This window comes from Oncorhynchus masou, chromosome 16, assembly GCF_036934945.1.
Source record: "Oncorhynchus masou masou isolate Uvic2021 chromosome 16, UVic_Omas_1.1, whole genome shotgun sequence".
In the NCBI taxonomy this organism is placed as follows: domain Eukaryota; kingdom Metazoa; phylum Chordata; class Actinopteri; order Salmoniformes; family Salmonidae; genus Oncorhynchus; species Oncorhynchus masou.
Window position 1 is genome coordinate 48,626,459 of NC_088227.1, and position 25,283 is coordinate 48,651,741.

At 40.6% G+C, this 25,283-nt stretch overlaps 1 protein-coding gene across 1 annotated transcript in view; it reads left to right on the plus strand.

The window, feature by feature from the left end:
- The window catches only part of tfap2d (transcription factor AP-2 delta (activating enhancer binding protein 2 delta)), an 89,407-nt gene that overhangs the window by 569 nt on the left and 63,555 nt on the right, over positions 1–25,283 (plus strand). The window contains exon 2 of the mRNA XM_064990461.1: positions 11,395–11,559. Within this exon, the coding sequence (XP_064846533.1) occupies positions 11,557–11,559 (3 nt within the window). The 5' untranslated portion in view covers positions 11,395–11,556. The remainder of the gene's footprint in view (positions 1–11,394; positions 11,560–25,283) is intronic.

Below are 25,283 nucleotides of genomic sequence, written 5' to 3' on the forward strand. Positions count from 1 at the left end.
TGTGTGTGTGTGTGTGTGTGTGTGTGTGTGTGTGTGTGTGTGTGTGTGTGTGTGTGTGTGTGTGTGTAGACCTCACACAAAATGCACTTCAATCCTTTCCTAGTGTATCCATTGATTATAAGTCCTATAAACCCCATTATCTTTCTGACAATGTTGTGTACATCCACAACACTGCTGCTGCCCCCTCTACTGGACAGAATAACTCACTGCAGAGAGAGGGAGAGGGGGGGAGAGAGAGAGAGAGAGAGAGAGAGAGAGAGAGAGAGAGAGAGAGACAGAGAGAGAGACAGAGACAGAGAGGTATAGAGAGAGAGGGGTAAAGAGAGAGAGAGGTAGAGAGAGAGAGGTAAAGAGAGTGAGGTAGAGAGAGAGAGGTAGAGAGAGAGAGGTAGAGAGAGAGGTAAAGAGAGAGAGAGGTAGAGAGAGAGAGGTAGAGAGAGGGGTAAAGAGAGAGATGTAGAGAGAGAGGTAAAGAGAGAGGTAGAGAGAGAGAGGTAAAGAGAGAGAGGTAAAGAGAGGTAAGGAGAGAAAAGAGGGAGGGAGCGAGGCTGTCAGTTGTCTGTCTGTGTTCAGGTCTCTAGTGTCGCCCTCAGGCTGCTTCTCTTCACAATTAATGGAGTATCTCTCAGGGGAACACAACCACAATTCTCAATCACAAGCACAAATACACACTAACATACACTCAAACACACAATTTACAGAGTCTCTGAATGCTGTTCCAGCAATTAACTACACACACCAGACATCTTATACCACATATTCACATGGACTATCACATATTAGTTATCTGCTATCAGTTATCAACTAACAACTACAATCAACAATCAGATATCAGTTATAATTTAACAACTACTATCAACAATCATGCATCAGTTATCAACTACTATCAACAATCAGGTATCAGTTATCAACTGAAAACTATTATCAGATATCAGATATCAATTAACAACTACTGTCAACAATCAGATATTAGTTATCATATAAAACTACTATCAGATATCAGTTTTAATTTAACAACTACTATCAACAATCAGATATCAATTATCAATTAACAACTACTATCAAATATCAGATATCAATTAACAGCTACCATCAATTTTCAGATATTAGTTATCATCTAACAATTACTATTTTTGTATTTAACCATTATTTAATTGCGTAATTATCGTATTTCGTCGTCCTAACGTAGTCTACACTGCTATCTGCCCAGCAGCTAGCTAACGTCCACCGTCTACCAGCACTGTAGAAACTATTACACTCAACTGAACGACTCGATTAGTGTAGTGTTAGCTAGCTACATAGTTGTCTTTGCTGTCTTCGTATCCAAGATAATTGTGTAGTTTAGAGTGCGTAGACTTAGAGTGATTATCTTAATTTACCGAGGTTAGCTAGCCAGCTATTTGTCGTCCTTAACGTAGGAGATACTGCTAGCTAGCTAGCCAACAGCTAGCCAACGTCTACCGAATAGAACTTCAACAACCCGGTCAACATTCCGCTTCGCTCCACAGGTAGTATCACATTTTCATTTCACTTCATTACAGTACAACGGTTTGATTTGTTTGATCGTAGCTAGCTAGCTACATAGCCGTCTTTGTATCTAAGACAATTGTGTAGTCTAGAGCGATTTTCTAGGTTAGCTAGCCAGCTATTGTCGTTCTTTTAACGTAACGTAACGTAATCAACACTGCTAGCTAGCCAGCTAGCCCCGAATAGCAGCACTGTAGAAACTATTACACTCGACGGAACGACTTGATTAGTGTAGTGTCAACAACGCAGCCACTGCCAGCTAGCCTACAAAGTCAACAACGCAGCCACTGCCGGCTAGCCTACTCCAGCAGTACTGTATCATTTCAATCATTTTAGTCAATAAGATTCTTGCTACGTAAGCTTAACTTTCTGAACATTCGAGACGTGTAGTCCACTTGTCATTCCAATCTCCTTTGCATTAGCGTAGCCTCTTCTGTAGCCTGTCAACTATGTGTCTATCTATCCCTGTTCTCTCCTCTCTGCACAGACCATACAAACGCTCCACACCGCGTGGCCGCGGCCACCCTAATCTGGTGGTCCCAGTGCGCACGACCCACGTGGAGTTCCAGGTCTCCGGTAGCCTCTGGAACTGCCGATCTGCGGCCAACAAGGCAGAGTTCATCTCAGCCTATGCCTCCCTCCAGTCCCTCGACTTCTTGGCACTGACGGAAACATGGATCACCACAGATAACACTGCTACTCCTACTGCTCTCTCTTCGTCCGCCCACTTGTTCTCGCACACCCCGAGAGCTTCTGGTCAGCGGGGTGGTGGCACCGGGATCCTCATCTCTCCCAAGTGGTCATTCTCTCTTTCTCCCCTTACCCATCTGTCTATCGCCTCCTTTGAATTCCATGCTGTCACAGTGCTGTCACAGTTACCAGCCCTTTCAAGCTTAACATCCTTATCATTTATCGCCCTCCAGGTTCCCTCGGAGAGTTCATCAATGAGCTTGATGCCTTGATAAGCTCCTTTCCTGAGGACGGCTCACCTCTCACAGTCCTGGGCGACTTTAACCTCCCCACGTCTACCTTTGACTCATTCCTCTCTGCCTCCTTCTTTCCACTCCTCTCCTCTTTTGACCTCACCCTCTCACCTTCCCCCCCTACTCACAAGGCAGGCAATACGCTCGACCTCATCTTTACTAGATGCTGTTCTTCCACTAACCTCATTGCAACTCCCCTCCAAGTCTCCGACCACTACCTTGTATCCTTTTCCCTCTCGCTCTCATCCAACACTTCCCACACTGCCCCTACTCGGATGGTATCGCGCCGTCCCAACCTTCGCTCTCTCTCCCCGCTACTCTCTCCTCTTCCATCCTATCATCTCTTCCCTCTGCTCAAACCTTCTCCAACCTATCTCCTGATTCTGCCTCCTCAACCCTCCTCTCTTCCCTTTCTGCATCCTTTGACTCTCTATGTCCCCTATCCTCCAGGCCGGCTCGGTCCTCCCCTCCCGCTCCGTGGCTCGACAACTCATTGCGAGCTCACAGAACAGGGCTCCGGGCAGCCGAGCGGAAATGGAGGAAAACTCGCCTCCTGCGGACCTGGCATCCTTTCACTCCCTCCTCTCTACATTTTCCTCCTCTGTCTCTGCTGCTAAAGCCACTTTCTACCACTCTAAATTCCAAGCATCTGCCTCTAACCCTAGGAAGCTCTATGCCACCTTCTCCTCCCTCCTGAATCCTCCTCCCCCTCCCCCCCTCCTCCCTCTCTGCAGATGACTTCGTCAACCATTTTGAAAAGAAGGTCGACGACATCCGATCCTCGTTTGCTAAGTCAAACGACACCGCTGGTTCTGCTCACACTGCCCTACCCTATGCTCTGACCTCTTTCTCCCCTCTCTCTCCAGATGAAATCTCGCTTCTTGTGACGGCCGGCCGCCCAACAACCTGCCCGCTTGACCCTATCCCCTCCTCTCTTCTCCAGACCATTTCCGGAGACCTTCTCCCTTACCTCACCTCGCTCATCAACTCATCCCTGACCGCTGGCTACGTCCCTTCCGTCTTCAAGAGAGCGAGAGTTGCACCCCTTCTGAAAAAACCTACACTCGATCCCTCCGATGTCAACAACTACAGACCAGTATCCCTTCTTTCTTTTCTCTCCAAAACTCTTGAACGTGCCGTCCTTGGCCAGCTCTCCCGCTATCTCTCTCAGAATGACCTTCTTGATCCAAATCAGTCAGGTTTCAAGACTAGTCATTCAACTGAGACTGCTCTTCTCTGTATCACGGAGGCGCTCCGCACTGCTAAAGCTAACTCTCTCTCCTCTGCTCTCATCCTTCTAGACCTATCGGCTGCCTTCGATACTGTGAACCATCAGATCCTCCTCTCCACCCTCTCCGAGTTGGGCATCTCCGGCGCGGCCCACGCTTGGATTGCGTCCTACCTGACAGGTCACTCCTACCAGGTGGCGTGGCGAGAATCTGTCTCCTCGCCACGCGCTCTCACCACTGGTGTCCCCCAGGGCTCTGTTCTAGGCCCTCTCCTATTCTCGATATACACCAAGTCACTTGGCTGTCATAACCTCACATGGTCTCTCCTATCATTGCTATGCAGACGACACACAATTAATCTTCTCCTTTCCCCCTTCTGATGACCAGGTGGCGAATCGCATCTCTGCATGTCTGGCAGACATATCAGTGTGGATGATGGATCACCACCTCAAGCTGAACCTCGGCAAGACGGAGCTGCTCTTCCTCCCGGGGAAGGACTGCCCGTTCCATGATCTCGCCATCACGGTTGACAACTCCATTGTGTCCTCCTCCCAGAGCGCTAAGAACCTTGGCGTGATCCTGGACAACACCCTGTCGTTCTCAACTATCATCAAGGCGGTGGCCCGTTCCTGTAGGTTCATGCTCTACAACATCCGCAGAGTACGACCCTGCCTCAAACAGGAAGCGGCGCAGGTCCTAATCCAGGCACTTGTCATCTCCCGTCTGGATTACTGCAACTCGCTGTTGGCCGGGCTCCCTGCCTGTGCCATTAAACCCCTACAACTCATCCAGAACGCCGCAGCCCGTCTGGTGTTCAACCTTCCCAAGTTCTCTCACGTCACCCCGCTCCTCCGCTCTCTCCACTGGCTTCCAGTTGAAGCTCGCATCCGCTACAAGACCATGGTGCTTGCCTACGGAGCTGTGAGGGGAACGGCACCGCAGTACCTCCAGGCTCTGATCAGGCCCTACACCCAAACAAGGGCACTGCGTTCATCCACCTCTGGCCTGCTCGCCTCCCTACCACTGAGGAAGTACAGTTCCCGCTCAGCCCAGACAAAACTGTTCGCTGCTCTGGCCCCCCAATGGTGGAACAAACTCCCTCACGACGCCAGGACAGCGGAGTCAATCACCACCTTCCGGAGACACCTGAAACCCCACCTCTTTAAGGAATACCTAGGATAGGATAAAGTAATCCTTCTCCCCCCCCCCCCCCCTTAAATTATTTAGATGCACTATTGTAAAGTGGCTGTTCCACTGGATGTCAGAAGGTGAATTCACCAATTTGTAAGTCGCTCTGGATAAGAGCGTCTGCCAAATGACTTAAATGTAAATGTAAATGTTAACTAGACAAGTTAGTTAAGAACCAAATCTTATTTTACAATGAGGATCATTTATCAATTAACAACTACTATCAACAATCAGTTATCAGTTATTATCTAACAACTACTATCAACAATCAGATATCAGTTATTATCTAACGAATACTATCAACAATCAGATATCAGTTGTTATCTAACGAATACTATCAACATTCTGATATCAGGTGGGAGGTAGCCTAGTGGTTAAAGCGTTGGACAAGTAACCAAAATATGTTTTTCTGTTCCTAGGCCGTCATTGAAAGGAAGAATTTGATCTTGACTGACTTGCCTAGTTAAATCAATTAACTGACAACTGATATCAGTTATTACTTAACATCAACTACCAACTACTTTCAGCTATCAGATAAAAACTAACAACTAATGACATCACTCAGATATCAGTTTGGTATGGTAGGTAAGGGACAGTAATAGTGGTTTGGTAGGGTTAGGGGTTACTTATAGTGGTTTCGCAGTGGAATGTTCAGCAGGTTACTTTGGTGTATGACTTGAGGTAGAATTCAGGGTTGGACTGACAGAATGGATCTCAGGGGAGATTAGTAATATTGTATATGGGATAAGACAGACAGGATGGGTCTCAGTGGATATTAGTAATATGGTATCCAGGGTCGGAAAGACAGGATTGATTTCCTCGATTGTACAGACAGGATGGACATAAGTCCATATTAGTACTATGGTATACAGGGTTGGACATACAGGATGGATCTCTGTAGATATTATTAATGTGATATGCAGGGTTGGACATACAGGATGGATCTCTGTAGATATTATTAATGTGATATGCAGGGTTGGACATACAGGATGGATCTCTGTAGATATTATTAATGTGATATGCAGGGTTGGACAGACAGGATGGATCTCTGTAGATATTATTAATGTGATATACAGGGTTGGACAGACAGGATGGATCTCTGTAGATATTATTAATGTGATATGCAGGGTTGTACAGACAGGATGGATCTCTGTAGATATTATTAATGTGATATGCAGGGTTGGACAGACAGGATGGATCTCTGTAGATATTATTAATGTGGTATACAGGGTTGGACATACAGGATGGATCTCTGTAGATATTATTAATGTGATATGCAGGGTTGGACAGACAGGATGGATCTCTGTAGATATTATTAATGTGATATACAGGGTTGGACATACAGGATGGATCTCTGTAGATATTATTAATGTGATATGCAGGGTTGGACAGACAGGATGGATCTCTGTAGATATTATTAATGTGATATGCAGGGTTGGACAGACAGGATGGATCTCTGTAGATATTATTAATGTGATATACAGGGTTGGACAGACAGGATGGATCTCTGTAGATATTATTAATGTGGTATACAGGGTTGGACAGACAGGATGGATCTCTGTAGATATTATTAATGTGATGGATCTCAGACAGGATGGATCTCTGTAGATATTATTAATGTGATATGCAGGGTTGGACAGACAGGATGGATCTCTGTAGATATTATTAATGTGGTATACAGGGTTGGACATACAGGATGGATCTCTGTAGATATTATTAATGTGATATGCAGGGTTGGACAGACAGGATGGATCTCTGTAGATATTATTAATGTGATATGCAGGGTTGGACAGACAGGATGGATCTCTGTAGATATTATTAATGTGATATGCAGGGTTGGACAGACAGGATGGATCTCTGTAGATATTATTAATGTGATATGCAGGGTTGGACAGACAGGATGGATCTCTGTAGATATTATTAATGTGATATGCAGGGTTGGACAGACAGGATGGATCTCTGTAGATATTATTAATGTGATATACAGGGTTGGACAGACAGGATGGATCTCTGTAGATATTATTAATGTGATATACAGGGTTGGACAGACAGGATGGATCTCTGTAGATATTATTAATGTGATATGCAGGGTTGGACAGACAGGATGGATCTCTGTAGATATTATTAATGTGATATGCAGGGTTGGACATACAGGATGGATCTCTGTAGATATTATTAATGTGATATACAGGGTTGGACAGACAGGATGGATCTCTGTAGATATTATTAATGTGATATACAGGGTTGGACAGACAGGATGGATCTCTGTAGATATTATTAATGTGGTATCCAGGGTTGGACAGACAGGATGGATATGAGTGGATGTTAGTAATATGGTATCCAGGGTCGGAAAGACAGGATGGATATGAGTGGATGTTAGTAATATGGTATCCAGGGTCGGAAAGACAGGATGGATCTCTGTAGATATTATTAATGTGATATGCAGGGTTGGACAGACAGGATGGGTCTCAGTGGATATTAGTAATATGGTATCCAGGGTCGGAAAGACAGGATGGATATGAGTGGATGTTAGTAATATGGTATCCAGGGTTGGACATACAGGATGGATCTCTGTAGATATTATTAATGTGATATGCAGGGTTGGACATACAGGATGGATCTCTGTAGATATTATTAATGTGATATGCAGGGTTGGACAGACGTGATAGATCTCTGTAGATATTATTAATGTGATATGCAGGGTTGGACAGACGTGATAGATCTCTGTAGATATTATTAATGTGATATGCAGGGTTGGACATACAGGATGGATCTCTGTAGATATTATTAATGTGATATGCAGGGTTGGACAGACAGGATGGATCTCTGTAGATATTATTAATGTGATATGCAGGGTTGGACAGACAGGATGGATCTCTGTAGATATTATTAATGTGATATACAGGGTTGGACAGACAGGATGGATCTCTGTAGATATTATTAATGTGATATACAGGGTTGGACAGACAGGATGGATCTCTGTAGATATTATTAATGTGATATGCAGGGTTGGACATACAGGATGGATCTCTGTAGATATTATTAATGTGATATGCAGGGTTGGACAGACAGGATGGATCTCTGTAGATATTATTAATGTGATATGCAGGGTTGGACAGACAGGATGGATCTCTGTAGATATTATTAATGTGATATGCAGGGTTGGACAGACGTGATAGATCTCTGTAGATATTATTAATGTGATATGCAGGGTTGGACAGACAGGATGGATCTCTGTAGATATTATTAATGTGATATGCAGGGTTGGACAGACAGGATGGATCTCTGTAGATATTATTAATGTGATATACAGGGTTGGACAGACAGGATGGATCTCTGTAGATATTATTAATGTGATATGCAGGGTTGGACAGACGTGATAGATCTCTGTAGATATTATTAATGTGATATGCAGGGTTGGACAGACAGGATGGATCTCTGTAGATATTATTAATGTGATATGCAGGGTTGGACAGACAGGATGGATCTCTGTAGATATTATTAATGTGATATGCAGGGTTGGACAGACAGGATGGATCTCTGTAGATATTATTAATGTGATATGCAGGGTTGGACAGACGTGATAGATCTCCTGTGTCGGAGAGAAAGGATGGACATCATTACATTTTTGTAATGTGTTATCGGGGGTCGGACAGATCTTAGTGGATTTACTTAATATTATATTTGGGGTCACACAGACAGGATGACTCTCTGTAGATATTATTAATATGGCATGCCGGGTCAGACAGATGTGATGGATCTCCCGGGTTGGGCAGATTAGACGGATCTTAGAGGAATTTAGTAATATGGTATCCAGGGTCGGACAGACAGGATGGATATGAGTGGATGTTCGTAATATGGTATTCCGGGGTTGGACAGACAACATGGATATCAGTAATATGGTATCCAGGGTCGGACAGACAGGATGGATATTAGTGGATATTAGTATTATGGTATCCAGGGTCGGAAAGACAGGATGGATATTAGTGGATGTTCGTAATATGGTATCCAGGGTCGGAAAGACAGGATGGATATTAGTGGATGTTCGTATTATGGTATCCAGGGTAGGACAGATAGGATGGGTCTCAGTGGATATTAGTAATATGGTATTCCGGGGTTGGACAGACAACATGGATATCAGTAATATGGTATCCAGGGTCGGACAGACAGGATGGGTCTCAGTGGATATTAGTAATATGGTATTCCCGGTCGGACAGACAGGACGGATCTTAGAGGATATTAGTAATATGGTATCCAGGGTCGGACAGACTGGACGGATTTTAGTCGATATTAGTAATATGGTATTCCGGGTCGGACAGACAGGATGGGTCTCCGTGGATATTAGTAATATGGTATCCAGGGTCGGACAGACAGGATGGATATTAGAGGATATTAGTAATATGGTATTCCGGGTCGGACAGACAGGATGGATATTAGTGGATATTAGTAATATGGTATCCAGGTTCGGACAGACAGGATGGGTCTCCGTGGATATTAGTAATATGGTTTACAGTGTCGGACAGACAGGATGGACTCAGCTTATATTAGTAATATGGTATCCTTGGTTTGACAGATAGGACTGATGTCAGCATACATTAGTAATATGGTATCCTTGGTGTGACAGACAGGATTGATCTCAGTAGGTATTACCACTATGGTATGCGGGTTTGACAGACAGGATAGATCTCAGCAGATATCATTAATATGGTATGCCCGGTTGGAAAGACGCAATGGATCTCCTGGGTCGAACAGACAGGATGGATCTCAGTGGATTTGAATAATGTGGTATCAGTGTTCGGAGAGCCAGGGTAGATATCAGTATCTTTAGTCATAGCTCCATCATACCTTCTGATTGGCCAGGTGGAATTTCTGCCATATTAGTTTGGGTTCTGGATGTTGATTTGTCAGTGTGTCTGCATTCTGAGATCTGTTTTCTGTGCTTTGATTGGTCTGTATGTCTGTGTTATGTAATCTGATTGGTCAGTGTGTCTATGTTCTTTGATCTGAATATTCAGTGTGTTTGTGTTCTAGGATCTTATTGGTCAGTTTTCTGTGTTCTGGGATCCGATTGGTCAGTTTGTCTGTGTTTTGATTGGCCTTCTCAGTGGAAGCAGCTCACCTGGGCATAGTGATGCTAATTAGCATACTCATTAGCATACTGTTCAATATGTATGAGCGGGCCGCTGGCGCCGCGGGAGACCAGTGCTGCAGGGCATTGTGGGAAATTAGCTGCATCACTAATTATGATCTGCTGCCCCAGAATCTGTCAATCAAACCAGGGAGGAGAGAGAGGGGGGGAGAGATGGAGAGAGATCGATAGAGAGAGAGAAAGAGTGGGGGAGGAGCAAGATAGATGGATAGAGAGAGAAGGACAGAAGGAGACATGGAAAAAACACAGACAGAGAAAAATAGAGAAGGGAAGTCTACACTAATTCGGGGAGCACCTGTGGCTGTATGTGTGTGTGTGTGTGTGTGTGTGTGTGTGTGTGTGTGTGTGTGTGTGTGTGTGTGTGTGTGTGTGTGTGTGTGTGTGTGTGTGTGTGTGTGTGTGTGTGTGTGTGCGTTTGTGTGTGTCCTAGGCCACTAGACCACTGCGTTACCATGGAAACTCTATATCAGCACACATGAGATTACAGCCAAGAGAGAGGAGGGAGAGAAAGAGAGGAGAGAAGCGGAGAGAGAAAAGCAGAGAGAGGGTAGAGAAGCGGAGAGGGAGGAGGAGCGAGAGAAGCAGATAGAGAGAGAGAAAGAGAGGACAGAGAGTACAGAGAGGAGGAGATGGATCATATCAAATCAAATTTTATTTGTCACATGCGCCGAATACAAGAGGTGTAGGTTTTACTGTGAAATGCTTACTTATGAGCCCTTTCCGAACAATGCACAGTTAAAAAGAAAGAAGATTAGCAAATAAAAATGGAAAATAGTATTAATAGTGACACAATAAAAACAATAACTTGGCTATATACAAGGACGACCCGTACCGAGTCAATATACAGGGGTATGAGATAGTTGAGGTAGATATGTCCATGTAGGTACATAGGGAAAGAGAGAAGGAGAGAGAGAGAAGGAGAGAGGGAAGGAGGGAGAAAAGGAAAGAGGGAAGGATAGAGAGAAGGAGATGTGTCCATAGATGCTCCATCAGTCTCCAGTGTAGAGGTGGTAGGGTGGATTATCCACACATAAACATTATCATAACTGTTATCAGAGTAGGTCATTATAAAGCTTTATATTACTTCATAGATGTTTTACCAGTGTTGTACCATAAAACTATCTGTTTAACATTGAGAGTATTAAAACTATATGTTTAATGTTGAGAGTAATTATCTGTTTAACATTAAAACAATCTGTTTAACTTTGAGAGTATAACGTGTGTGTTGTGTTAACAATGATACCATTAATATCTTCTCCTGTACATCAACACTTGGCAGAATGACACTAAGGTGGGTGCATGTGTGTGTGATTGACAGGTGGATGATCGCAGAGAGCAGTGCACCCTGGGATCAGCTGCATAATCAGAGAGACAAAGGAACGGGGGAAGAGAGGGAGAGAAGTGTGGAATATTAAAATTCCCAGTGGCGTGAAAGGGTTGTGTTCTCTCTTCTCTGTTTATTTCTCTGAATTCCTTTCAAATGGTTGGTTGGTGAGTGTTTGTGTGTGTATATGTGTGTGTGTGTGTGTGTGTGTGTGTGTGTGTGTGTGTGTGTGTGTGTGTGTGTGTGTGTGTGTGTGTGTGTGTGTGTGTGTGTGTGTGTGTGTGTGTGTGTGTGTGTGTGTGTGTGTGTGTGTGTGTGTACGTGTGTGTGAGTGTATATGTGTGTGTGTGTGTGTGTGTGTATATGTGTTTGTGTGTGTATATGTGCTTGTGTGTGTGTTAGTGTGTGTGCTAGTGTGTGTGTGTGTGTGTGCGTGTGCGTGTGCGTGTGTGTGTGTGTGTGTGTGTGTGTGTGTGTGTGTGTGTGTGTGTGTTTTGTGTTTGACAGATAAAAGTAGTAAATGGGTTCATTGTGAGAACAGCAAAGGTTCAACATCAGGAGACTCCCTGTAATTATACAGCACGAACAGCGTGTGTCAAATTAAACTAGCATCAACAACACACACACATAAACATACATACATACAGTACATACTAAAACACATGAACACGCACACACACACACACACACACACACACACACACACACACACACACACACACACACACACACACACACACACACACACACTCTGATCAGTGATGTCTGTGCTTATGGGACTTGATGTAATGTGGTTCACATCCACAAACCTGACAGTTGGTATATCAGTTGGTATGTAGTTATGTAGTTGGCATAACAGTTGGTATGTAGTTTTGTAGTTGGTATATCAGTTGGTATGTAGTTATGTCGTTTGTATAATAGTTGGTATATCAGTTGGTATGTAGTTATGTAGTTGGTATAAAAGTTGGTATGTAGTTGGTATACCAGTTGGTATGTAGTTGGTATACCAGTTGGTGTGTAGTTGATATACCAGTTGGTATGTAGTTGGTATATCAGTTGGTATGTAGTTATGTAGTTGGTATAATAGTTGGTTTAATAGTTGGTTGGTAGTTATGTAGTTGGTATATCATTTGGTATATGGTTATGTAGTTGGTATAATAGTTGGTTTAATAGTTGGTTGGTAGTTATGTAGTTGGTATATCATTTGGTATATGGTTATGTAGTTGGTATATCAGTTTGTATGTAGTTTGTAAATCAGTTGGTATGTAGTTATGTAGTTGGTATAATAGTTGGTATAATAGTTGGTATGTAGTTATGTAGTTGGTATATAATTCGGTATGTAGTTATGTAGTTGGTATATCAGTTGGTATGTAGCTGGTGTAATAGTTGGTATGTAGTTATGTAGTTGGTATATCAGTTGGTATTTAATTATGAAGTTGGTAAATCAGTTGGTATGTAGTTATGTAGTTGGTATAATAGTTGGTATGTAGTTATGTAGTTTGTATATAATTCGGTATGTAGTTATGTAGTTGGTATATCAGTTGGTATGTAGTTATGTAGTTTTTATATCAGTTGGTATGTAGCTGGTGTAATAGTTGGTATGTAGTTATGTAGTTGGTATATCAGTTGGTATTTAATTATGAAGTTGGTAAATCAGTTGGTATGTAGTTATGTAGTTGGTATAATAGTTGGTATGTAGTTATGTAGTTGGTATATAATTTGGTATGTAGTTGGTATATCAGTTGGTATGTAGTTTGTAATTCAGTTGGTATGTAGTTATGTAGTTGGTATAATAGTTGGTATAATAGTTGGTATGTAGTTGGTATAATAGTTGGTATGTAGTTATGTAGTTGGTATAATAGTTGGTATGTAGTTATGTAGTTGGTATATCAGTTGGTATGTAGTTGGTATAATAGTTGGTATGAAGTTATGTAGGTGGTATACCAGTTGGTATGTAGTTGGTATAATAGCTGGTATGTAGTTATGTAGCTGGTATACCAGTTGGTATGTAGTTGGTATAATAGTTGGTTTGTAGTTATGTAGTTGGTATAATAGTTGGTATGTAGTTATGTAGTTGGTATATCAGTTGGTATGTAGTTGGTATAACAGTTGGTATGTAGTTATGTAGTTGGTATACCAGTTGGTATGGAGTTCTGTAGTTGGTATACCGGTTGGTATGTAGTTGGTATAATAGTTTTTTATGCAGTTATGTAGTTCATATTAAAGTTGGTGTGTAGTTATGTAGTTGGTGTAATAGTTGGTATGTAGTTATGTAGTTGGTATAACAGTTGGTATGTAGTTATGTAGTTGGTATAACAGTTGGTATGTAGTTATGTAGTTTGGTTAAACAGTTGGTTTATCAGTTGGTATGTAGTTGATATAATAGTTGGTATGTAGTTGGTATATCAGTTGGTATGTATTTGGTATAATAGTTGGTATGTAGTTATGTAGTTGGTAAAATAGTTGGTATGTAGTTATGTAGTTGGTATATCATATGGTATGTAGTTGGTATAATAGTTGGTGTGTAGTTGGTATATGTCACGCCTTGGTCTTAGTATTTTGTGTTTTCGTTAATTAGTTGGTCAGGCCAGGGTGTGACATGGGTTTATGTTGTTGTATTTCGTATTGGGGTTTTGTAGTTATTGGGATTGCGGCTGAGTAGGGGTGTTGCATAGGCTTGGCTGCCTGAGGCGGTTCTCAATCAGAGTCAGGTGATTCTCGTTGTCTCTGATTGTGAACCGTATTTAGGTAGCCTGGGTTTCACTTTGTATTTCGTGTGTGATTGTTCCTGTCTCTGTGCAGTGTTCACCAGATAGGCTGTAATTAGTTTTCACGTTCCGTTTGTTGTTTTGTATTTATTTAAGTTATTTCATGTATCGCTATCTTCTACATTAAAGACATGAGTGACCACCATGCTGCATTTCGGTCCGACTCTCTTTCAACAAAAGAAGAACGTCGTTACAGTATAACAGTTGGTATGTAGTTATGTAGTTGATGTAATAGTTGGTATGTTGTTATGTAGTTGGTATAATAGTTGGAATGTAGTTATGTAGTTGATGTAAAAGTTGGTATGTAGTTATGTAGTTGGTATAATAGTTGGTATGTTGTTATGTAGTTGGTAGAATAGTTGGTATGTTGTTATGTAGTTGGTATAATAGTTGGTATGTTGTTATGTAGTTGGTATAATAGTTGGTATGTAGTTATGTAGTTGGTATAGTAGTTGATATGTAGTCATGTAGTTGGTATAATAGTTGATATGTAGTTATGTAGTTGGTATAATATTTGATATGCAGTTGTGCAGTTGGTATAATAGTTGGTATGTAGTTATGTAGTTGATGTAATAGTTGGTATGTAGTTATGCAGTTGGTATAATAGTTGATATGTTGTTATGTAGTTGGTATAATAGTTGGTATGTTGTTATGTAGTTGGTATAATAGTTGATATACTAGTTGTTATGTAGTTGGTATAATAGTTGATATGTAGTTATGTAGTTGGTATATAATTTGGTATGTAGTTGGTATATCAGTTGGTATGTAGTTTGTAATTCAGTTGGTATGTAGTTATGTAGTTGGTATAATAGTTGGTATAATAGTTGGTATGTAGTTGGTATAATAGTTGGTATGAAGTTATGTAGGTGGTATACCAGTTGGTATGTAGTTGGTATAATAGCTGGTATGTAGTTATGTAGCTGGTATACCAGTTGGTATGTAGTTGGTATAATAGTTGGTATGTAGTTATGTAGTTGGTATAATAGTTGGTATGTAGTTATGTAGTTGGTATATCAGTTGGTATGTAGTTGGTATAACAGTTGGTATGTAGTTATGTAGTTGGTATACCAGTTGGTATGGAGTTCTGTAGTTGGTATACCGGTTGGTATGTAGTTGGTATAATAGTTTTTTATGCAGTTATGTAGTTCATATTAAAGTTGGTGTGTAGTTATGTAGTTGGTGTAATAGTTGGTATGTAGTTATGTAGTTGGTATAACAGTTGGTATGTAGTTATGTAGTTGGTATAACAGTTGGTATGTAGTTATGTAGTTTGGTTAAACAGTTGGTTTATCAGTTGGTATGTAGTTGATATAATAGTTGGTATGTAGTTGGTATATCAGTTGGTATGTATTTGGTATAATAGTTGGTATGTAGTTATGTAGTTGGTAAAATAGTTGGTATGTAGTTATGTAGTTGGTATATCATATGGTATGTAGTTGGTATAATAGTTGGTGTGTAGTTGGTATATGTCACGCCTTGGTCTTAGTATTTTGTGTTTTCGTTAATTAGTTGGTCAGGCCAGGGTGTGACATGGGTTTATGTTGTTGTATTTCGTATTGGGGTTTTGTAGTTATTGGGATTGCGGCTGAGTAGGGGTGTTGCATAGGCTTGGCTGCCTGAGGCGGTTCTCAATCAGAGTCAGGTGATTCTCGTTGTCTCTGATTGTGAACCGTATTTAGGTAGCCTGGGTTTCACTTTGTATTTCGTGTGTGATTGTTCCTGTCTCTGTGCAGTGTTCACCAGATAGGCTGTAATTAGTTTTCACGTTCCGTTTGTTGTTTTGTATTTATTTAAGTTATTTCATGTATCGCTATCTTCTACATTAAAGACATGAGTGACCACCATGCTGCATTTCGGTCCGACTCTCTTTCAACAAAAGAAGAACGTCGTTACAGTATAATAGTTGGTATGTAGTTATGTAGTTGATGTAATAGTTGGTATGTTGTTATGTAGTTGGTATAATAGTTGGAATGTAGTTATGTAGTTGATGTAAAAGGTTGTATGTAGTTATGTAGTTGGTATAATAGTTGGTATGTTGTTATGTAGTTGGTATGATAGTTGGAATGTAGTTATGTAGTTGATGTAAAAGTTGGTATGTAGTTATGTAGTTGGTATAATAGTTGGTATGTTGTTATGTAGTTGGTAGAATAGTTGGTATGTTGTTATGTAGTTGGTATAATAGTTGGTATGTTGTTATGTAGTTGGTATAATAGTTGATATGTAGTTATGTAGTTGGTATAATAGTTGATATGTAGTCATGTAGTTGGTATAATAGTTGATATGTAGTTATGTAGTTGGTATAATATTTGATATGCAGTTGTGCAGTTGGTATAATAGTTGGTATGTAGTTATGTAGTTGATGTAATAGTTGGTATGTAGTTATGTAGTTGGTATAATAGTTGATATGTTGTTATGTAGTTGGTATAATAGTTGGTATGTTGTTATGTAGTTGGTATAATAGTTGATATACTAGTTGTTATGTAGTTGGTATAATAGTTGATATGTAGTTATGTAGTTGGTATAATAGTTGATATGTAGTCATGTAGTTGGTATAATAGTTGATATGTAGTTGGTATAACAGTTGGTATGTAGTTATGTAGTTGGTATACCAGTTGGTATGGAGTTCTGTAGTTGGTATACCGGTTGGTATGTAGTTGGTATAATAGTATAGGTATAATAGTATAATATTTGATATGCAGTTGTGCAGTTGGTATAACAGTTGGTATGTAGTCATGTAGTTGGTTTAACAGTTGATATACCAGTTGGTATGTAGTTATGTAGTTGGTATACCAGTTGGTATGTAGTTATGTAGTTGGTATACCAGTTGGTATGTAGTTATGTAGTTGGTATACCAATTGGAATGTAGTTGATATAAAAGTTATATAATAGTTGGTATGTAGTTATGTAGTTGGTATAATAGTTGATATGCAGTCATGTAGTTGGTATAATAGTTGATATGTAGTTATGTAGTTGGTATAATATTTGATATGCAGTTGTGCAGTTGGTATAACAGTTGGTATGTAGTCATGTAGTTGGTTTAACAGTTGATATACCAGTTGGTATGTAGATATGTAGTTGATGTAATAGTTGGTATGTAGTTATGTAGTTGGTATAATAGTTGGTATGTAGTTATGTAGTTGGTATAATAGTTGGTATGTCGTTATGTAGTTGGTATAGCAGTTGTTATGTAGTTGGTATAACAGTTGGTATACCGGTTGGCATGTAGTTATGTAGTTGGTATAATAGTTGATATGTAGTTATGTAGTTGGTATAACAGTTGGTATGTAGTTATGTAGGTGGTATAACAGTTGGTATGTAGTTGTGTAGTTGGTATAACAGTTGGTATGTAGTTGTGTCGTTGGTATGTAGTTATGTATTAAGGCTAATCTCAAAACAAGACTCCCTAAATTGTATAAGCATATCAATTGCGCTACCATGGCTGGCAAAACCTTGGATCACTGTTATTCTAACTTCCACGACGCATATAAGGCGCTGCTCCGCCCTCCATTCGGAAAAGCTGACCACGACTCCATTTTGCTTATCCCTGCCTACAGACAGAAACTAAAACAAGAAGCTCCCACGCTGAGGTCTGTCCAACGCTGGTCCGACCAAGCTGATTCCACACTCCAAGACTGCTTCCATCATGTGGACTGGAACATGTTTCGTATTGCATCAGACAATAACATTGACGAATACGCTGATTCGGTGTGCGAGTTCATTAGAACGTGCGTTGAAGATGTCGTTCCCATAGCAACGATTAAAACATTCCCTAACCAGAAACCGTGGATTGATGGCAGCATTCGCGTGAAACTGAAAGCGCGAACCACTGCTTTTAACCAGGGCAAGGTGACTGGTAAAATGACCGAATACAAACAGTGCAGCTATTCCCTCCGCAAGGCTATCAAACAAGCTAAGCGTCAGTATAGAGACAAAGTACAATCTCAATTCAACTGCTCAGACACAAGAGGTATGTGGCAGGGTCTACAGTCAATCACGGACTACAAGAAGAAAACCAGCCCAGTCACGGACCAGGATGTCTTGCTCCGAGGCAGACTAAATAACTTTTTGCCCGCTTTGAGGACAATACAGTGCCACTGACACGGCCTGCAACGAAAACATGCGGTCTCTCCTTCACTGCAGCCGAGGTGAGTAAAACATTTAAACGTGTTAACCCTCGCAAGGCTGCAGGCCCAGACGGCATCCCCAGCCGCGCCCTCAGAGCATGCGCAGACCAGCTGGCTGGTGTGTTTACGGACATATTCAATCAATCCCTATACCAGTCTGCTGTTCCCACATGCTTCAAGAGGGCCACCATTGTTCCTGTTATCCAAACAAGCTAAGGTAACTGAGCTAAACGACTACCGCCCCGTAGCACTCACTTCCGTCATCATGAAGTGCTTTGAGAGACTAGTCAAGGACCATATCACCTCCACCCTACCTGACACCCTAGACCCACTCCAATTAGCTTAACGCCCAAATAGGTCCACAGAAGATGCAATCTCAACCACACTGCACACTGCCCTAACCCATCTGGACAAGAGGAATACCTATGTGAGAATGCTGTTCATCGACTCCAGCTCGGCATTTAACACCATAGTACCCTCCAAGCTCGTCATCAAGCTCGAGACCCTGGGTCTCGACCCCGCCCTGTGCAACTGGGTACTGGACTTCCAGATGAGCCGCCCCCAGGTGGTGAGGGTAGGCAACAACATCTCCACCCCGCTGATCCTCAACACTGGGGCCCCACAAGGGTGCGTTCTGAGCCCTCTCCTGTACTCCCTGTTCACCCACGACTGCGTGGCCACGCACGCCTCCAACTCAATCATCAAGTTTGCGGACGACACAACAGTGGTAGGCTTGATTACCAACAACGACGAGACGGCCTTCAGGGAGGAGGTGAGGGCCCTCGGAGTGTGGTGTCAGGAAAATAACCTCACACTCAACGTCAACAAAACTAAGGAGATGATTGTGGACTTCAGGAAACAGCAGAGGGAACACCCCCCTATCCACATCGATGGGACAGTAGTGGAGAGGGTAGTAAGTTTTAAGTTCCTCGGCATACACATCACAGACAAACTGAATTGGTCCATTCACACAGACAGCATCGTGAAGAAGGCGCAGCAGCGCCTCTTCAACCTCGGGATGCTGAAGAAATTCGGCTTGTCACCAAAAGCACTCACAAACTTCTACAGATGCACAATCGAGAGCATCCTGGAGGGCTGTATCACCGCCTGGTATGGCAACTGCTCCACCCACAACCGTAAGGCTCTCCAGAGGGTAGTGAGGTCTGCACAACGCATCACCTGGGGCAAACTACCTGCCCTCCAGGACACCTACACCACCCACTGTTACAGGAAGGCCATAAAGATCATCAAGGACAACACCCACCCGAGCCACTGCCTGTTCACCCCGCTATCATCCAGAAGGCGAGGTCAGTACAGGTGCATCAAAGCTGGGACCGAGAGACTGAATAACAGCTTCTATCTCAAGGCCATCAGACTGTTAAACAGCAACCACTAACATTGAGTGGCTGCTTCCAACACACTGACTCAACTCCAGCCACTTTAATAATGGGAATTGATGGGAATGTCAGGATTTGGCCAGGGTTGTTCCGGGTTTTGGTCACTAGATGCCCCCATTGTGCTTTTTGACCTTATGTTTTTTCCCTTGTTCCCCATTATTATTTGCACCTGTGCCTCGTTTCCCCTGATTGTATTTAAACCCTTAGTTTCCCTCAGTTCTGTGCTCTGTGTTTGTATGTTAGCACCCAGCCCTAGTGTTCTGTGTATTCTTGTCGATTCCGGTGGATGCTCTTGTGGAATTCTGTTGTTGTTTTTGAGTATCTCTTGAGGCTTTTTTGTGCTATTCCTACCACCTTTTGGATTTGCCATTTTTGTATTGAAGGACTTCTCCTTTTTACTTTATTAAATACACCGTCTTAAGTACTGCTGTGTCTGCCTCATCTTCTGGGTTCTGCTGACTATTCGTGGCTCAGTTGGTTAAGTGACTGTTTCTCACTCCGGAGACCCAGGTTCGTAACCGGGTCCTGACAGGGAAATTATGTAAAATATATCACTAGCCACTTTAAACAATGTTATCTAATATAATATTTACATACCCTACATTATTCATCTGATATGTATACGTATATACTGTACTCTATATCATCTACTGCATCCTTATGTAATACATGTATCACTAGCCACTTTAACTATGCCACTTTGTTTACATACTCATCTCATCATCTGTACTCGATACCATCTACTGTATCTTGCCTATGCTGCTCTGTACCATCACTCATTCATATATCTTTATGTACATATTCTTTATCCCCTTACAAAGTGTATAAGAAATTAGTTTTGGAATTGTTAGTTAGATTACTTGTTGGTTATTACTGCATTGTCGGAACTAGAAGCACAAGCATTTCGCTACACTCGCATTAACATCTGCTAACCATGTGTATGTGACAAATAAAATTTGATTTGATGAATTGTGTATAACAGTTGGCATGTAGTTATGTAGTTGGTATACCAGTTGGTATATAGTTGGTATAATAGTTGGTATGTAGTTATGTATTTGGTATACCAGTTGTTAAGTAGTTGGTATAATAGTTGGGTATATAGTTATGTAGTTGGTATAATAGTTGGTATGTTGTTATGTAGTTGGTATAATAGTTGGTATACTAGTTGTTATGTAGTTGGTATAATAGTTGATATGTAGTTATGTAGTTTGTAAGTCGCTCTGGATAAGAGCGTCTGCTAAATGACTTAAATGTAAATGTAAATGTAATGTAGTTGGTATAATATTTGATTTGCAGTTGTGCAGTTGGTATAACAGTTGGTGTGTAGTCATGTAGTTGGTTTAACAGTTGATATACCAGTTGGTATGTAGTTATGTAGTTGATATAATAGTTGGTATGTAGTTATGTAGTTGGTATAATAGTTGGTATGTCGTTATGTAGTTGGTATAGTAGTTGGTATGTAGTTATGTAGTTGGTATAAAAGTTGGTATGTAGTTATGTAGGTGGTATAACAGTTTGTATGTAGTTCTGTAGTTGTTATAACAGTTGGTATGTAGTTGTGTAGTTGGTATGTAGTTATGTAGTGTGTATAACAGTTGGCATGTAGTTATGTAGTTGGTATATAGTTGGTATAATAGTTGGTATGTAGTTGGTATAATAGTTGGTATGTAGTTATGTAGTTGGTATACCAGCTGGTATGTAGTTGGTATAATAGTTGGTATGTAGTTGGTATATCAGTTTGGTATGTAGTTGGTATAAAAGTTGGTATGTAGTTGGTATAAAAGTTGGTATGTAGTTATGTAGTTGGTATATCAGTTGGTATGTAGTTGGTATAATAGTTGGTATGTAGTTATGTTGTTGGTATAATAGTTGGTATGTAGTTATGTTGTTGGTATACCAGTTGGTATGTAGTTGGTATAATATTTGGTATGTAGTTATGTAGATGGTATACCAGTTGGTATGTAGTTGGTATTATAGTTGGTATGTAGTTATGTAGTTGGTATGATATTGGTATGTAGTTAAGTCGTTGGTATAATAGTTGGTATGTAGTTATGTAGTTGATATAATAGTTGGTATGTAGTTGATATAATAGTTGGTATAATAGTTGGTATGTAGTTATGTAGTTGGTATAAAAGTTGGTATGTTATGTAGTTGGTATAATAGCTGATATGTAGTTATGAAGTTGTATAATAGCTGGTATGTAGTTATGTAGTTGGTATAATAGTTGGTATGTAGTTGATATACTAGTTGGGATAATAGTTGGTATGTAGTTATGCAGTTGGTATACCAGTTGGTGTGTAGTTGGTATAATAGTTGGTATGTAGTTGGTATATCAGTTTGGTATGTAGTTGGTATAATAGTTGGTATGTAGTTATGTAGTTGGTTTATCAGTTGGTATGTAGTTCTGTAGTTGGTATAATAGTTGGTATGTAGTTATGCAGTTGGTATACCAGTTGGTGTGTAGTTGGTATAATAGTTGGTATGTAGTTGATATAATAGTTGGTATACCAGTTGGTATGTAGTTTTGTAGTTGGTGTACCAGTTGGTATGTAGTTGGTATAATAGTTGGTATGTAGTTATGTAGTTGGTATACAAGTTGGTATGTAGGTATGTAATTGGTTTTATAGTTGGTGTGGAGTTATGTAGTTGGTATAATAGTTGGTATGTAGTTAAGTAGTTGGTATTGTAGTTGGTATGTAAAATAGTTGGTATGTAGTTATATAGTTGGTATAATAGTTGGTGTAATAGTTGGTGTCACAGTTGGTATGTGGTTGTGTAGTTGTTAGAATCGTTGGTATGTAGTTATATAGTTGGTATCACAGTTGGTATGTAGTTATGTAGTTTGTATAATAGTTGGTATGTAGTTGATATAATAGTTGGTTTGTGGTTATGTAGTTGGTAGAATAGTTGGTATGTAGTTATGTAGTTGGAATAATAGTGGGTATGTAGTTGGTATAATAGTTGGTTTGTAGTTATGTAGTTGGTGTAATAGTTGGTATGTAGTTATGTAGTTGGTGTAATAGTTGGTATGTAGTTATGTAGTTGGAATAATAGTGGGTATGTAGTTGGTATAATAGTTGGTTTTTAGTTATGTAGTTGGTATAATAGTTGGTATAATAGTTGGTATGTAGTGTATATAATAGTTGGTATGTAGTTATGTAGTTGGTGTAATAGTTGGTATGTAGTGTATATAATAGTTGGTATGTAGTTATGTAGTTGGTAGAATAGTTGGTATAATAGTTGGTATGTAGTTGGTATAAAAGTTGGTATGTAGTTATGTAGTTGGTATATCAGTTGGTATGTAGTTGGTATAACAGTTGGTATGTAGTTATGTTGTTGGTATAATAGTTGGTATGTAGTTATGTTGTTGGTATACCAGTTGGTATGTAGTTGGTATAATATTTGGTATGTAGTTATGTAGATGGTATACCAGTTGGTATGTAGTTCGTATTATAGTTGGTATGTAGTTATGTAGTTGGTATGATATTGGTATGTAGTTAAGTAGTTGGTATAATAGTTGGTATGTAGTTATGTAGTTGATATAATAGTTGGTATGTAGTTGATATAATAGTTGGTATAATAGTTGGTATGTAGTTATGTAGTTGGTATAAAAGTTGGTATGTTGTTATGTAGTTGGTATAATAGCTGATATGTAGTTATGTAGTTGGTATAATAGCTGGTATGTAGTTATGTAGTTGGTATAATAGTTGGTATGTAGTTGATATACTATTTGGGATAAGAGTTGGTATGTAGTTATGCAGTTGGTATACCAGTTGGTGTGTAGTTGGTATAATAGTTGGTATGTAGTTGGTATATCAGTTTGGTATGCAGTTGGTATAATAGTTGGTGTGTAGTTATGTAGTTGGTTTATCAGTTTGTATGTAGTTCTGTAGTTGGTATAATAGTTGGTATGTAGTTATGCAGTTGGTATACCAGTTGGTGTGTAGTTGGTATAATAGTTGGTATGTAGTTGATATAATAGTTGGTATACCAGTTGGTATGTAGTTTTGTAGTTGGTGTACCAGTTGGTATGTAGTTGGTATAATAGTTGGTATGTAGTTATGTAGTTGGTATACACAACCAACATCATGGCGGTGGCCCGTTCCTGTAGGTTCATGCTCTACAACATCCGCAGAGTACGACCCTGCCTCACACAGGAAGCGGCGCAGGTCCTAATCCAGGCACTTGTCATCTCCCGTCTGGATTACTGCAACTCGCTGTTGGCTGGGCTCCCTGCCTGTGCCATTAAACCCCTACAACTCATCCAGAACGCCGCAGCCCGTCTGGTGTTCAACCTTCCCAAGTTCTCTCACGTCACCCCGCTCCTCCGCTCTCTCCACTGGCTTCCAGTTGAAGCTCGCATCCGCTACAAGACCATGGTGCTTGCCTACGGAGCTGTGAGGGGAACGGCACCGCAGTACCTCCAGGCTCTGATCAGGCCCTACACCCAAGCAAGGGCACTGCGTTCATCCACCTCTGGCCTGCTCGCCTCCCTACCATTGAGGAAGTACAGTTCCCGCTCAGCCCAGTCAAAACTGTTCGCTGCTCTGGCCCCCCAATGGTGGAACAAACTCCCTCACGACGCCAGGACAGCGGAGTCAATCACCACCTTCCGGAGACACCTGAAACCCCACCTCTTCAAGGAATACCTAGGATAGGATAAGTAATCCTTCTCACCACCCCCCCCTCCTTAATGATTTAGATGCACTATTGTAAAGTGGCTGTTCCACTGGATGTCAGAAGGTGAATTCACCAATTTGTAAGTCGCTCTGGATAAGAGCGTCTGCTAAATTACTTAAATGTAAATGTAAATGTATACAAGTTGGTATGTAGGTATGTAATTGGTTTTATAGTTGGTGTGGAGTTATGTAGTTGGTATAATAGTTGGTATGTAGTTAAGTAGTTGGTATTGTAGTTGGTATGTAAAATAGTTGGTATGTAGTTATATAGTTGGTATAATAGTTGGTATAATAGTTGGTGTCACAGTTGGTATGTGGTTGTGTAGTTGTTAGAATCGTTGGTATGTAGTTATATAGTTGGTATCACAGTTGGTATGTAGTTATGTAGTTTGTATAATAGTTGGTATGTAGTTGATATAATAGTTGGTATGTAGTCATGTAGTTGGTAGAATAGTTGGTATAATAGTTGGTATGTGGTTATGTAGTTGGTAGAATAGTTGGTATGTAGTTATGTAGTTGGAATAATAGTGGGTATGTAGTTGGTATAATAGTTGGTTTGTGGTTATGTAGTTGGTATAATAGTTGGTATAATAGTTGGTATGTAGTTATGTAGTTGCTGTAATAGTTGGTATGTAGTTATGTAGTTGGAATAATAGTGGGTATGTAGTTGGTATAATAGTTGGCTTGTAGTTATGTAGTTGGTATAATAGTTGGTATAATAGTTGGTATGTAGTTATGTAGTTGGTGTAATAGTTGGTATGTAGTGTATATAATAGTTGGTATGTAGTTATGTAGTTGGTAGAATAGTTGGTATAATAGCTGGTATGTAGTTATGTAGTTGGTATAATAGTTGGTATGTAGTTGATATACTAGTTGGGATAATAGTTGGTATGTAGTTATGCAGTTGGTATACCA